The 16511-nt window shown below is 36.4% G+C and overlaps 2 protein-coding genes across 13 annotated transcripts; one reads left to right on the top strand and one right to left on the bottom strand.

Moving 5' to 3' along the window:
* Positions 1-85: 85 nt before the first annotated feature.
* On the bottom strand, positions 86-5422 carry LOC103712381 (probable E3 ubiquitin-protein ligase bre1). Of its 11 annotated transcripts, none has more exons than XM_039133459.1 (6): positions 5336-5422; positions 4411-4624; positions 4228-4309; positions 1358-1428; positions 1127-1215; positions 86-632 (listed from the first exon to the last, which is right to left on the bottom strand). In XM_039133459.1, the coding sequence occupies exons 2-5, from the start codon at positions 4588-4590 to the stop codon at positions 1168-1170; spliced, it is 381 nt and encodes a 126-aa protein (XP_038989387.1). In that variant the 5' UTR covers positions 4591-4624; positions 5336-5422; the 3' UTR covers positions 86-632; positions 1127-1167. The 11 variants fall into 11 exon arrangements, 10 of the variants coding, with proteins under 10 accessions (XP_038989387.1, XP_038989386.1, XP_038989385.1 ...); XM_039133458.1 differs by having other exon boundaries at positions 86-584; XM_039133457.1 differs by lacking the exons at positions 1358-1428; positions 5336-5422 and adding exons at positions 4751-4809; positions 4988-5215.
* Positions 5423-7003: 1581 nt separating this feature from the next.
* Positions 7004-9255, top strand: LOC103712384 (succinate dehydrogenase assembly factor 2, mitochondrial). 2 transcript variants are annotated; one of them, XM_017844100.3, is made up of 5 exons: positions 7004-7128; positions 7251-7346; positions 7453-7567; positions 8732-8800; positions 8891-9255. In XM_017844100.3, exons 1-5 carry the CDS (start codon positions 7067-7069, stop codon positions 9035-9037), a joined length of 489 nt encoding a protein of 162 aa, XP_017699589.1. In that variant the 5' UTR covers positions 7004-7066; the 3' UTR covers positions 9038-9255. The 2 variants fall into 2 exon arrangements, with proteins under 2 accessions (XP_017699589.1, XP_008797117.1); XM_008798895.3 differs by having other exon boundaries at positions 7441-7567.
* Positions 9256-16511: the final 7256 nt, after the last annotated feature.

Below are 16511 nucleotides of genomic sequence, written 5' to 3'. Positions count from 1 at the left end.
ACATCTAGATATTCTGGGAAATAGGATAGATAATGCAATGGTGATGGAAATGTAAAACACAACGCCATGTACTTTCATTTTGTCAGACTAAAAGCAACTGAGTCAATTCAATTATCATGGTATATACTTATTCAATTTAAAAGAAGTGCTGCTACATAAACCTGCAAAAACTCTCTTCCACAACAAATCACATAATTAGATCTCAGAATCACTAATACAGTCCCTTATGTCTCAGAACCCTTTATAATATGATAAGGGTATCATGGCCCATCCTTCCCCCTCTTAAATGTGGCTCACAGGAAAATGATCAGAGGATCAAACGAGGGCAGAGAATAGCCTGAATGAGATTATATACTCAGTTGCTAAGAAGTTGCTCCAGGGAGGTATATGCGGTGAATATTGCTGATGGAAAGTTTCTCCCGGCATGTTGGGCATCTCTTCTGCACTCTGATGGCATCAGTGATGCAGGGTTTGCAAAATACATGCCCACAAATTGTCGATGTCTCCTCTTTCATAGTGTCCATACAAATAGCACATCTCAGTTTCACCTCTATAGAGTCCGACATGTAGCGGCTACTTGATGCCTGTCCACACCCAATCATGTTAATGCAAGATGACTTGTGGTGCATCCACTAACATGAACAGAGATTCATATACTCAATGAAATCATTTCAATCTATAATCACTAAGAAAAGGTGAAGTTCCAATTCAAATTTAGATAGAATATCATGGAGAAAATAAGCTTAATGGTGCATCCAAAATTTATATGCATGAAACTGAGGAAGAACGTTGACACCATGGAAAATTTTAGAAAGCATGCTTACCAAAAAAACAAGAAGAAAAAATCAGAAAGCAAGCATACCAGCATTCCTAGTAAGCAAGTAACTGATAAAACATAAAATTTTTATGTTAATCAGTAAAAGTGCATCCTGCTAGCGGCAGCACCAATTTCTGGTATCAAAAATTGTGAGATGTCCAATCTAGAAACTAGTAGATCACGTGCATAAATGCATACATCTCTTAACAAAAGATCCTCTTGTCATGTTCATTTCCTCCTTGAATCCAAAAGTCAATCCAAGTAGATAAAGCATTACCTAGCAAGGAAAAGGAGAAACTGAATGTATACCTTGCTGGATTTCCAGGCATTGGGGTTTCTGAATCTATCTTCTAATGTATTAGCCCCACCATTTGAATTCCCAGAATACCCACTAGAGGCTGCCACAACACAAAAAGCATAATAAAAACTGGTATGCGTCAATATACCTGTCAAACTTGGTTCAAAAAGAAGATGGTCAAGTATACACAATCAGTATTCAGAAAAGCAGAAAAGATAGAAGTTAAAGCAGAATAGAAGAACCTTTGTAAGCCTCTTGCTGATATCACCATTCAAAGTATTTTCCAGCATATGTATCATATGTGCCTTGGTATCTGCAAGCATGTCCTAGTGTAAATCTCCTACAGCTCTAACCGCCTAGCCAGGTTAAAAAAGGAAAAGAAGACTCCAGCATCAGCAAGGAGTAGCTGATTAGTTGCTTTACACATCCAACAATTAGCTTTTCACATCCACCTTTTGGTCAAGTCAGCAAAGCAATAGCCCAAAAGGTAGCTTAAGAAACCAAGATACCTTGGTGACTTTCCTAAGTGTCAGTGAGGAAAATATACCGAACCTAAGCTAAACGGTTCCCAAAAAATTGATAGTAAGCAGAAAAAGAGGTCAAATATTAAAGAGTTTTTTTTTTAAAGGTGGTATTATATAGAGATTTGACCAATGAAAACAGATCCCAACATGCTCATAGCCAAATCTAAATCTAACAAGATGACAGATGTAAGGACACAAGCAAGCAACAGAATATTGCTTCTCTTCTTGGAGGTCTAACATGCCACATATGTTGGAAGCAAAGAGCTCCTACAAGATGGGATTTGGAAACAAATCTAAATTTCAGATAAAAGTTCTTTCATTAACCACTTTCTTCAGGAGAACAAACACACCTTAAAGAATCATCTAACCTCGAAAACTCTTCAAGATCAAAATCTATTAACCTATAATGCAACCTGGAGACAACACTGTGCACCCATAGAATCCTTCATCTAATAATGTCTAGAGTCACCTAGAACCTGTAAACAACCTCAGAAAACCTAGTGGCAAATAAGAACAGACTGCAGAACTAGGTAGTTAATAATCGTACTTTCCTGCTCAACCACCATATAGCAACTGCCCTCAAAGCTACTCTCCTATCCAATTCACATTTCCCCATACCAATTAGGCAATCTTCTAGTAAGGGCGTGGGGGAGAGGGGTGGGGGGTTCTGTAGTGCGAACTTGCCAATACTTCCAAGCATTTACATCCAACCAAAGTGGGCTTGGGGAGCAACCCCTCCCCCCACCAACCTCCCCACCCTCTGCGGGGAAAAAAGAAAAGAGTCAGTTCGCACTTCTTCATGAAGCTAAGGCTAAATTTTGGCAGTTTGATTACCACAGCTGCCAAACCCCCACAGGGAACCAGCGAATCCTATCAAAGCTCAAGTTCAAGCTGCCAATTCCTCCAAGCCGCCAAATATGTCCTAAACAAACATGCTCCTTTACAGCCACCATTAGATTCTCAAGATATACAGGCATCTCAACTTTCTTGAATCCTCACCACCAATTGGTTGTCTTATCTTTGATGCCCGCCCAGCAATCCTAAGGCACAATTCTTAATCCTTGTTGTAAGAGATGAATTTGATCCCCGAGCATTTTCATCAAAAGAAAAAAAAACACTTATTGTAAATTTAACTGTCATAAGAAACATCAGGAGTTGGAGGGCATGGATCGAACACAAATACTTGCAGACAGTATTGTGATTGAGTACATGCACTGCAAAAACTACAGTATTATAATCTGACTGACATTTTAACCACTAAGAACTTATAAAACAGCCAATTTGTCACACTTAAGGATCAATATGTCTTGATGTGTCAAATACAAAAGAAAGGATAAAAAGGAGATTTATGAAAAAAAAAAACAAAGAAAGAAAAATCTTATTGTTGTGAAAAGTATAAAGCAACAAGATACATTAGGTGTTGCTTTAGTTTGTTATTTGATTGGCATGTAGATAAACTTAACAAAGCTACAACATCACACCCCAATGAATAAAAAAGAAAGAAAGATTAGGCATTCCTTACACAGCCAACACACCTTGGCAAGTCAGCTATTTCAGACCTCTTGTTGCTGCCTCTACAAATATGACGGAAATGTCTCCCTTCTTAATGCCTTCAACCTCATCAGAGACGGGAAGCAAGCTCCAAAAAAGGTATGTTGACCATGACCATGTTATTGTACACACATCATCATGCAGCATGCACATTGTACAAATCATCATAAAGTTTCCCATTATGCTCTCCAAAAAAAGCAATAAAACATCCCTATGTAGGCATTCCCTACTATCTTTCTCAAATTATCATTGAATGGCTCCAAAAAATTATTTACCAAGTCGAAAGTAAAGGTAGTCAAACCATATCAGTTTGAGCAAATAAGGTTTTAGGCACCCAGAACTGCTGCAATTATCAGCAAGTATCCTATAATACCAAAATGGTTCAAAAATGAAAAAAAGAGAGAAAAAAATAATAAACAATTGCTTGACATAAAAATCCCATACATGTGAAGAGAAGACTATATCCTAATGTCAGTCCACATATTTCCCACCACCAAGAGAAAATATTCTAAATAGTTGTTTCTCTTTCTCCATATAAAATTTAGATGTTCATATTCTAGCACAATTATGCCTCCTGCAACTTTTCTTAAGAGATCTCATGCACCTCAAAATCCATTGAATGCAACAAAATATTAAAGATTTCTAATCGCATCACATCTAGTCTAAAGAACCATTGGCAGTTCATTATCATCCTACTGTTGGTGAAGTTAGTGGTAGAAATGAAGAATTTTTAGGTGTCCATCATCCTACATAGCATTATTCAATAGATCCATATTAAATTAGACCTAAAAATTACTCATAGTTCGTTGGGAAGTCTTGGAGCTGATACCAATTCCTCTTATCAACTATCAACAAATGATAGTAAAAGCTTACCCTTCTACAGACAAGATCGTGTCTATACTGCTCCCGTTTCAGAATTAGGCCATAATAGAAAATTTGACAAAATGGTGGAAACAGTACAACAGTGGTCTACTAAGAAAGAGCAAATTCAAAAGATAAAATATGATTATATTCTGGAAAAAGAATTGTTCAATCACCTCCAACTCCAAGACGAAGTTCTAAGTCCTCTTCTCTGATTGCAGGTGCCCATGGACTTGAATAAGGGAAAACCCTAAATGTCTGAAGGAAAGCAAACATATGTGAACATAAGTAAGCAGCAGCTAAAAATTCGCTCCAAATAATATGAGAAGAAGAAGATCAATCTGGTTTTGTGCATGTACCTCGCCCGAAGAAGCAGCAGCACATATTTGCACATCATCATCATCATCCTCGATCATTATGAAATCGGGGCAACCCCTTAAGCAATTAGCAGCCAACATGCCTCCTTTAGATAGATAAGCAGGCCCAAGCCTTAACTCAAGATCTTGAAATGTCTCCCTACTTGATCTCGATCTACTCATGGTCGATCAGGCTCTCCTCTCTGTTACAGTAACCCTGAATTTGATTTGCATGGATACATTCAGTAAAGTAGATAGGGAACCAAAAATCAAATAATTAGAAACAGCATAACACGCCGTGCAGCAGAAAAATAGAAACTTTCTCAATTAAAACATCGCTAACCTATGACCACTCCCAGCAAAAGAATATCCGGCAAAATAAGGTAACTTTTTGACAGAATTCTGCAGCCGAGAAGGATAATTTGATAGAAAGGGTAAACCAGAAAAGAAGAAAAGGACAAGCTAATGAGAAAATCGGAAGCGATCGCCGCAGATTAGATCCCAGGGACCTGATAAACATCTTTTTTCTCAAATAGCAAAAGAAAAAGGAGCCAGAATAGATCCCCAGGGAAGCATTTACCGCAAAAAGGAGACTTAAGGAGCCCATTGATCCATAAATTCGATAGTATCCCTTCCAAAACAGAGAAAAATTCGGGAAAACAACTGATCTTTACATCAAAATCAGCCTTACTTCCAACAAAATCGCCGATTTTCCCCAAAAAAAACATGGATCCGAGACCGATCTCGCATCTATGCAAAGAAGAATTGGGGAATTGGAGTGGAGATAAAGGGGAAGGGAATTAGAAACCCTCACCATAGTCTAAAGGGGGGAAGAAGACGCATCTACCGCGGAAGTAAATTAACCTAGATTAATTTCGTGCGAGATAAAATAAAGGAAAGAAGAGCGAAAAGGGCAAGAAAAGGTTACCCCTTTTTTGTCCAACAGCAGGCGAGATCGTGGGATCAAATGGGGAAGAGAGAGAGAGAGGAATTGGGTTTGAGAACAGGATGAGCGGGAATTAAATAACCGGGAGGAGAAAAACAATGATTATTCTCTTACACCCAAAGTCTCACCCCATATTGACAGGTTGGCATCTGCCCATGGGACCCGCATTCCGAATGAGTGGGTGTGAGATTGGATGACGTTTTATTTGGTTTAGTAAGAACATCTTTCAAAGGAAAATGGCAAGATTCTTTTGCCATGGATTTTGATTATATAACAGTTGTTTTTACTGCTTTTTTTTTTTACCATGAATTTTTATGATATAAAAGTCGTTTTTACTATTTAACTCTACCTCTAAACTTTAAATTATAAATACATATTTGCGTCGGTAATGTTGGTAAATAGTTGCATGCTATATATTTTTCTCTTCATCTGAACATGCAGTCATTGGCATATAGGTTTTATCTTTCATTGAATTATTGCTTGCAAAAAGAGGATGTTGTTGTGTGCTTATTTATCATGGTTTTAGAACCAAGTGTAGAGTAAGTTGTGCTTGAAACAAGAAAAAAAGGTTTTGGTATAAGTAATTATTATACATGAGGTAGTTCGGGTGGATAATAAGATGTGTTGAGGGTTCTAAGTAAAAACAAATGCTTGATGATTATGGTGCAACTATTACATATCTAAGTTCTAATTATTTATTTATTTATTAGTAAAAGGATATGCACAAGTATATGTGTAGAATGAAAATAATCAAAAATTCTAATTTGTTATGATCTAATGATTAACTTTTATCAAAATATAGTATGGTAAATTATTTGAAGGCTTTTTATATAATGGCCATAGAACCATTTATGGTCTCCACATGAAACATGCTAAATAAAGCCAAAAAAGTGTTGCTCTAAAATTTATTGATTATAATAATACCTAAATTTTTGTATTTCAATATATCAGCATAAAACCTTTCTAGTATCACTATAATTTAATGATGTGGTATACTTTATTAATTATATTAAGATCCAAATTTTATATTTCTATGTAGCAAGTACAAAATCACTCTTTTAATCCTCATATTAGAATAAGTAATGAAATCGGATGTCAATTTTTTTTATGATTTTTGATTATAATAAAATCTAAATTAATGATACTATATGATGATCGCGTGACTATTCAGTAGCCACCATACAAAACATGAGAAATAGAAAGGCATTCTATTGTCCAATTTTATATGATTGAGATCATGAAAAATTATTGTACGAAAAACACAAAATTATGTTGATTTTGTAGTGACTATCCTAAACACGAGCAATAAAATTTAACAATCAATGTCATTTTACTTCATATATATATATATATATATATATATATATATATTGATTAAAATTTATATTTTTTAGTTTTACATAGTGCTCATAGTGCCATTTTTAATAAAATTTATATTTTTTAGTTTTACATAGCGCTCATAGTGCCATTTTTAATGTCAATACAAGAAACATGAGAAATTAAATTTGATGATATATCTTGAATTACAATAAAATCAAAGTTTTTATCTCGATATAGTAACTATAAAAAAACTATTCTAGGATCATTATATAAAATAATGAAAATAAAATTTAATAATAAGTTCCAATGTCAAATAACGGGATTCGTGTATCAAATGTATTCCAAGAAATTCTTTATATCGAGTTCGGGAAGACGTGAACCCAACTCTTGGCCATGGCGACCTTAAGGAGAGCTCTCCTCCGCCTCCACCAATCCCTAGTCCTAACTTCACCAAGGTCGTTGCAATCCCTTCTCCGGCATTCGAAATTTCCCATCATCAATTCCTTCTCTTCTCCATCGCTAGTTTCTCCTAATTCCAGTGTTTCATCTCGATTTCTCTTTTATTCCACCCTCTCAGGTATCATCTCGGATCCATCTCCCGGTTCTCTTCCAACCGCGGATCGCTTGACGTGGACCTTTCGGATGAGGAGAGCAAACGCCGTCTCCATAACAGGTTCTGAATAGGTTTCTGCTCTTAATCCATCGTAAGTGAGTCGATTGCATGTTCTGATGATCGTGGAAACCCTAAAGATTGAATCTTTTTGTAGATTGTTATATAGGAGCAGGCAAAGGGGATTCCTGGAGTTGGATTTGATTCTGGGGAGCTGGGTGGAGGAGAACATTCGCTCCCTGGATGAGCTGCGTATCAGAGCTCTCATGGACGTTCTTGACCTGGTAAATTTGATGACCTTTTGTTCCTTTTTCACTGTTCTTGAGTTTTATTTTGCTTCTGGAAGCTGGCAAATGGACTCGTTTTCACTCTATCGTGATGCGAAGTGTAACTTAATCATTGCCGACAAATATGTCGCAGAAGCAGTAACCTTTACCTAGATATGATTTTTATTTTTTCTGAAGGAAATCCTTATATATATATAATTATATAATTCATAGCATATTACTAGAGTTTGATGGTTTATGGCATCGTGTGGTTTGAATTCGATTGTTTCCAAGATGATAACTGAGTGTACCTTGTAGAAAAACTTAATAGTACAAAGTGCTTCATTTTAATCAAACATCTGAGGACTTAAACTTGGTTGTGAAAATTGACACTCGTATCATTATTGAGTAGAACAATTCATGATTACCCAATTTTCTTCTCATGTTACTTGTTCTACCTAGTCCAGATTGATCTTCATAATGGTCCTTTCTCTCTTAAGAAATGATTTACTGTCTTTTTGTGCATTCACTTTCATCACGTATTCTTTTCTACTAGAGCCACTTGCTTTTGGAAAATGCACCTATTGACATACAAAATTCAACTCGAGGATAATTTACCTAGTTATTCCACCATGCGCTGAAAGTCCTGATTACTGACATGTTGCTTCTGGAACAAATCAAAGCCTGCCATAAATGTCCATCACATACATGACAAAATGTCGATAACATACATTACAATATTTTTGTGAGGCACAAACCATCCATTTTGGTTTACAAGTCACCTACAGATTTTAATACCTCTTTTTGTATCCTTCCACTCATCCGTGCTTGCCTAATGGTGGTGCAAAATATAGATGTGTTTACAGTTGCATTTTTGTCGAGAGTAAGGGAGGGAGACCCACCTGTACTATATTTACTTGGGTTCAGATATTTAGGGATGCATCACCCTAGAATCAATCCCAGAAACTCTGATTCATAAGCAGAGGGGTGTGCATGGCTCCATTGAATTGCAAACTTTCTCACTGTGCTTGCACCTCTTTAGTATGCTGAGATTTTGAATGTACTGAGAGACATTTGTCTGTATGGAAAAATCCACAACATTTTGTATTGCACAAGAATAAATAATGTTACATATATATTTCTGATGCTCTATTTGTGATTGGATTCTCATTAATGCTTCAGGAAAACCCAGATTTGTGGAAATGGCTTACTGGCCAAGAGCAACCACCAGAGGCAGTCCATAATAATCCTGTATGTCATTCCAAGGCTGGAAAGCTTCGCTAATGCTTCTCTCTTTCCCTGCTGTAGCCTTGATGTTATACATTGTATTCTTTTATGCAGGTATTTACTGCTGTGCAATCCAGGGTCATGGGAAATCTCAACAGCCATGCTGCTCCAGAGACTCGAGCAAATCCTGGTCAGCCATGGGTAAGAGGATGGGATGATAAGAGGGGACAAGATGGTGGTCCAAAATATGGCAATCAATGATGCTAGACTCATATGTGGGTACAAAACATGAGCAGATTGGAGTGGTTTCTAGGTAAATCAATGGTTAGGTAAAACAGTATATAAGATCTACCATGTACTGCATCTATGTTCTGTCTTTCCTATAAAACTGCCGATGGAGTATGAACATCTTGTAATAATTATTATCTTTATCTGTTAAATAAGCTTGAATTATATTTTACCTTGAGGAATTTTGCATTCGCTCAATTTCTTAAGACTTCGATGCATGTAGTGGCATGCTAAATTTTGAGTGTTTAAGCAAGAAGCATATGTCTGGTTGTTTTTGCTTTCCAAGGAAAGCTTTTCTTGCTACATTGACACTCTTGATTCGTTAAGTCATCCGCTGACTGCTGAAAGGAAAAGGAAAGTGGAATGCTGGTGAGAGTTTTTGATTTATGGTTGTCAATCTGCCTCATGATCTCTTTTCCAGTTGTAATTCTATTCTCATACTGAAATCAAATTCGATTCAGATTTTTCTACTGATCAGATCAAAATTCAAATAGTTCCTTGTGATTCCAATTCTTAAAATTTTTAGGTGGAGGTGGTTTATTGTAAAAGACTCAAATCAATTGTCAATGATTCAAGTTTTCTGTTTCCTATTTTGTTGCTTATCAGAGTGTTTTTTTTTTGTATAAATTTGCAACTTTTAGTCACTTAACCATAAAATTATCCTCTATTATATAGCACGATGCTGACTACCATTGCAAAGCTTCTACATACACTTCCTTTTCTAGTGAATGCATCCTTTTTGTCTCTCTCTTCTTTGTTTCTTTTTGATTCTCTCTCTTTATAAATAATATTTTACAGAAAGCTGCATAGATCTAGCAAAAACGGGATTTTATTTGTCAATTCATAAGTAGATATAATTTCATTGTTGGGAAACTTAGTCCAAGGCTGTTGGTCTGTTGTTAAGGTCGTAGCTGTCCATCATTTACCCTCTACTCCTAAATGAATCATGTGAACCAGTTTATTTTACTAGAACCGTCTTGCCATGCTTTTGTATAGCAACATGAAGTTAAAAATTCTTCGCTATGAAACATGAATTTTCACTGTTGTCAAGTCAGATTGGATTGCAGTGATTCCCCATTTGATTGAAAATATTTTCTATTATCTATATAATTTGATAACCATACTCCAATTTTTGGGAGATGTACTTTTCACATTTCTCTCCGTTAGAGCTCAACTAAATGAAGTTTATTTATTAAAAATGGCAGGAGCTACAAAGGTTGGGAGAGTAGTACAAATGCTCTCAATAGTAGGATGAACTCTTAATTGAATAATTTCTTTGGAAGATGTTATATCCAGGAAATGCATTCTTTGCACCTGGTGCAGCCCAAAACAAGGCAGGCCTAGGCCAAATAAGGTGGAGAAGAATCACTCTGGCTCTTAAAGCAGCCCATGGCAGGGATTTAATTGGTCCAATCTGTGGGACTATGTAGATTCGATTTTAGATGCTTAAACATCTGATTTACAATACTAGTTTCATCCAGATTTCATGTGATCTGGCTAGTACTTTAGTGATACGAAGCTTTGGACATATTCCCTTATTCATAGATTGTCTAAATTTCGGATTCATTTGATTTTCAAGCTGTTTGAATCCTTTAAGGAGTCTGTTTTTAGGAATATTAGCTGGCTAAGGGAGAGGAATAGCTGATATAAACCAAGACACCAATTCAAGGTTCATGATAGTTAGATGTGAGAAAAAGAAAAATAGAGGCACTAGTCTCTATTTTCCTCTTCTGCTCTCTATCTCTCTCCTCACTATTTCTCTCTTCTTTTCTTCTCTACTCTGTCCTCCGTGTTTCTTTGAAAGTTATTATTTGCTGCTGATATATAGTTAAAACATGGTGTAGATGTCATATCTGATAACTTATTTAATCCAAGTCTCTTATTCCAATTGTCTTACCATTTCATTACATTAATTTCGACTTAATCACATTTAGGGCTGCATGATCATCTCATCTCTTCTAGATATTGGCATTCTATGAAAGATTGCATTAGCTTTGAAGATTTATATGACTACAACCAAATGCTTCAATGCAGAAAGTAAACATGTTCTCCAATAATCTAATCCATGTAATACCCCAATGCCACTTGTCATGGATCGCAGACAAAAGGGTGCTCCAAAGGCACCTTGCCCCCCTAGACTAAATGTATCTAGTATAAACACCAACTGAACAGTCATCTTGTATCAATACAGTAGACTTACCAACTCTGCCAGTTGGCATCCTTCATTTTCATTCAAGTATTTAAAAATCATTATTTGAAAAATGTGACTGAGAAAGGAAAACAGATCATGCCCCATGTATCTTCCTCTTAAACTTAAAATTTCTTTCATGAGGCCATAGAATAACTATCCTTACGCATGAACAAGTAGCTGGCAAATCAAAAATGGAACTAGTGCAATTCATGGTTTGGAGGCTTTTGCCCAGTTTGCTTATGTTTGAGCAACATGAACTTTCTTTGAAGCTTAGGTGAGGTCTAGCTAAAATGCCGAACACAAATAGAGATGTGCCTTTAAGAACAGACTATTAAAGAAACATTCCAAAAAAAGAAGGTTGCATTTACATTGCCACATATTAACAAATCCAGATTGAAGTTGAAGTGCCACATTATAGAATATTAACAAGTCGATCACATCTAGAAGAGAGGAAAAAACAATCAAAGTTCAATTGATTTGAGCAATGCTTTCTTGGTTCAACCCAAAGTTACATTGCAGAAGCCACAGATGACATATATCGAGCTGTTCTTCTCACATGAACATCAGCACAGAAGAGCGCAGAGTCTGGAAGTTCCTCCAGTTGCGGATCTTGTTTATCTGGGATTTGCTTGCTTATCTTGTTTGCTTTTTCGGAGTCCGATGCTTCGAGCTTTTGTTTGCTGCTGTCCTAATATCATTTTGGATGGAATGAAATTGTATTCATGGTGGACTTCAGAACCTAGTGCCTTTGTTTGCAGTATATAGTGTATTTGGCACATTTGATGGATGTGAAAGGACTTATGATGGTTAGACTACTTATTTGTTTGGAAATATAGTTATAAATTTGATGAATATATTTCGTTTTCTTAATGCCTGCCCTTAAGAGAGAGCTAAACTAGATGAGATATAGAAACATCTTTTATTTTCTTAATTGTTCTTTTCTGGAGAATACTGGCATGGTCATGCAGTCTCCCTTGAAGATGAAATCTAATGTTCAAAAAAGAAAAGAAAAGCCTGCTTTGTTCGCACCTTCTACTTCCAAAAGATGGGATAGAGAGGGGGACTCGAGCCTGTAACGGGTCGGATGATTGCGTGGGTATGCCACTGGTATCTAAACTGATAAAAATAAAAAAAAATTTATAATTCTAATTAGCGGAAAGCTCCTGCTCTATGTTATATTCTGATATTTATATAATTAACTAGAAAGTACCTAACAACTGCTTACTTTTTATGTTGAAGCATGTTGTGGTCTGTCCTTCGACTCTTTTCTGGCAGGTTAGAGCAGTCAGTTCCAGTCATTTGTTCCACTTTTCACATTCTATTTCCCTGATAACCTATACAAGTTGCAAGTTCTAATTGGCCTCATGTTCTGGACTTAGCTTTTTGGATAGGCTACCTTCACTTGGTCTATGCTTTCAATCTTTTAAAACTTGATCTATCCTAGGGGTGATTCTCGGCCTGATTTGATTGAGACTCTTTTTGGTGCGACTTGGCCTGTTAGGGGTCACACGGTAGTTTAATTAGTCGAGTTTCCAATCATTTCATTCAACCTGTAATTTGAATAGAAAATCTAACATCTCGATTACCAGCCTATGTGTTCATCCTATTTAATCAATCTTAAATGCTCGGTCCGTCTTCTATGACAAGAACCTTTAATCATTGCTTTACTCCAATAGGTTAGGTGATTGTAAGCACACCGGCCCTTAGTATTTATTATCAGTTAGGATATGGTGTAAACAATACTTATATCTCATCGGCCAATGATCAAAAGGATGATGGGACGTAGCTATACTCTCATTCAGCGCCAACACCAAAATAGGTCTTTCAAAAATATCTATCAGAATCCTATGATACATCTAGATTTATCCTTACCCTTATTCAAGGCACAACCAAATACATCTCCTTAACCCTAAGCAGCAGCGTGTTCGTACAATACATACTGCCCTTTATCTATATTTCTGAAATCAGACCGAATTCATCTGTATCTCTCTTTTATTCGTATTTCTGAAACTAGGCCGAGTTTTACTTAATTGATCTGTTTTCGGCTGCAAATGACGTAATAGCAACCTTTTAAAACATTAACTGCTCTCTATAAGTATTACAAGAGCACTCTATAAGAGCATTACTCCAAACCTTGAGAGGCCTTTATAAGTTGTTCCTTATTCTTTAATAAATTAGGTACCAGGCTTCCAATCAAGAACAAAGAAAAAAAAAAGAGGTATTAGTTTTTTCAACAATATATTGCATCTCTATGTTTCAATATAACCTAACCATGGCTTTCAGAGAATCTTATCCCCACCATCATCTATGGTGGGTGGCAGAGAAAAACGGTGCCAAAAAGGCACCATGTCTTTCAAGTTAAACTCATCTCAATTGGGTGGCCTATCTTCTTCAGCAGCAGTGACTGAGTGCCATGGTCATCAGGATGGTGGAGTCTTAGAGAAATCTTTGGAGAAAAAGAAAGAGATGCGTCCAAAGCATTTCACCTCAACTTACAATGCGGAAGAAGCAAGTCTTGGTCTCCATGCCAATTATTTTATGTTCTCCAACAAAGGCATGGGAGAAGAAAATCTCGCGTTGACTGGTGACCAATTGCCCATTAGATTTTTTTGCCATTAGATAGATTCTTTGCTTCGCATGATATCAGACAGGATTTCAATGCATGGGTCCAGACAGCAGAGTTCGAGGCATGGTGGTCCGCACCATGCGCGGATGGTGCAGTTAAAGTAAGACTTGTGGGTCAATCTATTTGGACGTTAGCATCTAGCTTGTACTGTAATATGACAACTGACATGCAGGTTATTATCTATTGTTTTTTTTTAAAAAAAATCTGAACTTTGACAGGAAAAGCATTTCAGGTTTTAGAATGAATTATGATTTGGTTGTCGCTATTAGAGATGGATGATTAATAAAATAATAGAGAATTGATTGAAATGATACAAACATATACGGCAACAAACTAAGAAGGCATCAATTATGAGGATCCGTGCGGGTACGTGTTTGGTCTCAACATAGTTATTTGCTAGATGGATCTTAGATACTTATATGAGATTAAGAAATTTAAATAATACCTTCCAACTAGCCATTTTAGGTGAGGTTCTGAATTGTTACAAATGGTATCAGAGCGGATTCAACTTATAACCTATGTGGACTAGAGAACACTGCAGCACGGATTCAATGGGGTTGACCACGGGCCGATCGTAGTGCTTGTGATTAGATTTGAGTACATTTGAACCCTTAATTTGATGAAGATGTCAGAGCTTAAATGGAAGAAGTATGTAAGGATCTGTGCAGGCGTGTGTTTAGTTCCACGTCGGTTATTTGCTGGATAGATCTTGAGTATTTATATAGGATCAAGAAACCCAAATAATATCTTTCAACTAGCTATTTTAGGTGAGGTTCCGAATTGTTACACTAGTAAAGAGCGATGTCATCGACCTAAATTGTGAAGAAGGATACGAAGATTGCTAAATTAAGAACTTTTGGCTATAAGGAATAAATGGTTCCCATTTTACTGCGCATCACTCATATTTCAAAACATAGGCATCATATCTGCAAGCATGCATGGAATCCAGCGCTCTACAGTCTGCTGGTGGAGTGAGCCAAATTCTGTCGATCGTATTATATTAACTAATCTCAATATAGGTAGGTTGTTGAGCTCCTATAACTTGATTGCCTCCCTTGTATCAACCTTAGGCCTCACTCCATCCAAGGATTAATCTAATCAAGAAATCATTTAAATAAAACTTTCTTAGCTTGGTGAGCCACAAATAATGACCCACATCACCTCCTTATCCTAACTGGTCTCATAGGTCCAAGCCCTCCCAAACTCAAGGTTCTAAAATGCTTTGAGGAGTTCTAGCTCTCAAGTCATGTCCTCCTAGGTGGAGATCCCTAATCCTTTTCACAGTACCATTCTTCAACTTCCCAAAGGCTCAAAGCTATAGCCTTTCCATGCACCTGACCATTTGTTACATGAAACAAACAACAGAAAAAGATCAAAGACATGGACCATAGCCACTTTACAAAATTGATTTCTGTCTAAAAGATTCACGGAAGACTGGAAAGCTAGCAGCAGAGTTGTCCCACTGCTATGATATATTATATTAGATGTGGTGTTTTTTACTTGAGCATGAGAAGGGAATCTTTTCTTGTGAGTAGAGGATGCATGATGAGGGACAACGGGCTCCCCGTACAGAGACAATCAGCTAGATTCGTGGCCTTTGGCCTCATGTCCCATGATTTGCCCTCATCTGAAGCTTGGGTCCGGGTAATAAGGCTTTCGTTTCAGTAAATATATCCATGCATGGCCACAGATTTCCATGCACTTGATTCCCCTCCTACCTTATTCACATCCTTCTAATGTATATGTACTACTAGTTACTTCTCTTCTTCATGTATTTATCAAGAGCATGCATATATATATATATATATATATAGTTGTTACCATTATTCTGGACTACATGCATGTGGATAGTTGTTACCATGTTCTTTGTGTCAGCTACATGGTATTTAAGTTTAATTCTTTAATTTTTTACAAGTTTAGATGACTAATTTGAGATGATAGGATTGTGTGAAGTGAAAAATTAAGCAGATTATGATCAAGATTTGCAATGATAATTATGGAACAACAAACTAATCTAAGAGGAATAAGACATGCAAGAGGATATGAAAATTAAGGATAGCAACAGTTAATCGTTTTATCTATTTAAATTATCTAGTTAATAAAATGATCCAATTTGAATTTAAATTTTTGATCTATGTAAAAAAAATAGATTAGATTTGTATGGACAGATTCTTGACCTATTTATATCCGTTACGGTCTGTATCTTACCGATCCGATTGCCCCCTCTAAGGTTTAAAATAATCAAAATTTTAATACCCTGCAGTATTAATAAGTCAAAATTAATAAAAACAAATAAAATGCAAAATATTTCAAGAGTGCTTGTTTAAAATACTTTTCTAGCTTGGTTCACATCTCAGCATTTTATTGGAGCACTTTTCTTTATAACCACTTGGTACGTACTCCTTGGGAAGTGTTCCCTTTTTGTTTGTGAGATTATATATGTCAGAGAGAGAGAGAGAGAGAGAGGGAGAAAGACTCTAGCCTAATTTAATCTTAATCTAATCCACTGAGTTTTTGGGATATGAGCTTTGGCTGTCAAGTAAAACAGGGAGCCTTTTCAATAAGGGTGTAGAAAGGTATGGCAGAACTTTTTGTATTGTTCCTGTGGGTCAAGTCAAACTACAAAGAAG

The sequence above is a fragment of the Phoenix dactylifera genome, chromosome 14 (assembly GCF_009389715.1).
Source record: "Phoenix dactylifera cultivar Barhee BC4 chromosome 14, palm_55x_up_171113_PBpolish2nd_filt_p, whole genome shotgun sequence".
Lineage (NCBI taxonomy): Eukaryota > Viridiplantae > Streptophyta > Magnoliopsida > Arecales > Arecaceae > Phoenix > Phoenix dactylifera.
The sequence above is the reverse complement of the archived record's forward strand: the minus strand, read 5'-3'. Positions and strand labels throughout refer to the sequence as shown.

Coding starts and splice junctions, on each gene's coding strand:
- LOC103712384 (XM_008798895.3), top strand. CDS start 7,067: ATGGCGACCTTAAGGAGAGCTCTCCTCCGCCTCCACCAATCCCTAGTC. Junction 7,568..8,731: donor TCATGGACGTTCTTGACCTG/GTAAATTTGATG, acceptor TTAATGCTTCAG/GAAAACCCAGATTTGTGGAA. Junction 8,801..8,890: donor AGGCAGTCCATAATAATCCT/GTATGTCATTCC, acceptor TCTTTTATGCAG/GTATTTACTGCTGTGCAATC.
- LOC103712381 (XM_008798888.4), bottom strand. CDS start 4,590: ATGAGTAGATCGAGATCAAGTAGGGAGACATTTCAAGATCTTGAGTTA. Junction 4,310..4,410: donor CTGCTGCTTCTTCGGGCGAG/GTACATGCACAA, acceptor GCTTTCCTTCAG/ACATTTAGGGTTTTCCCTTA. Junction 633..1,126: donor ATGCCTGGAAATCCAGCAAG/GTATACATTCAG, acceptor TGTTCATGTTAG/TGGATGCACCACAAGTCATC.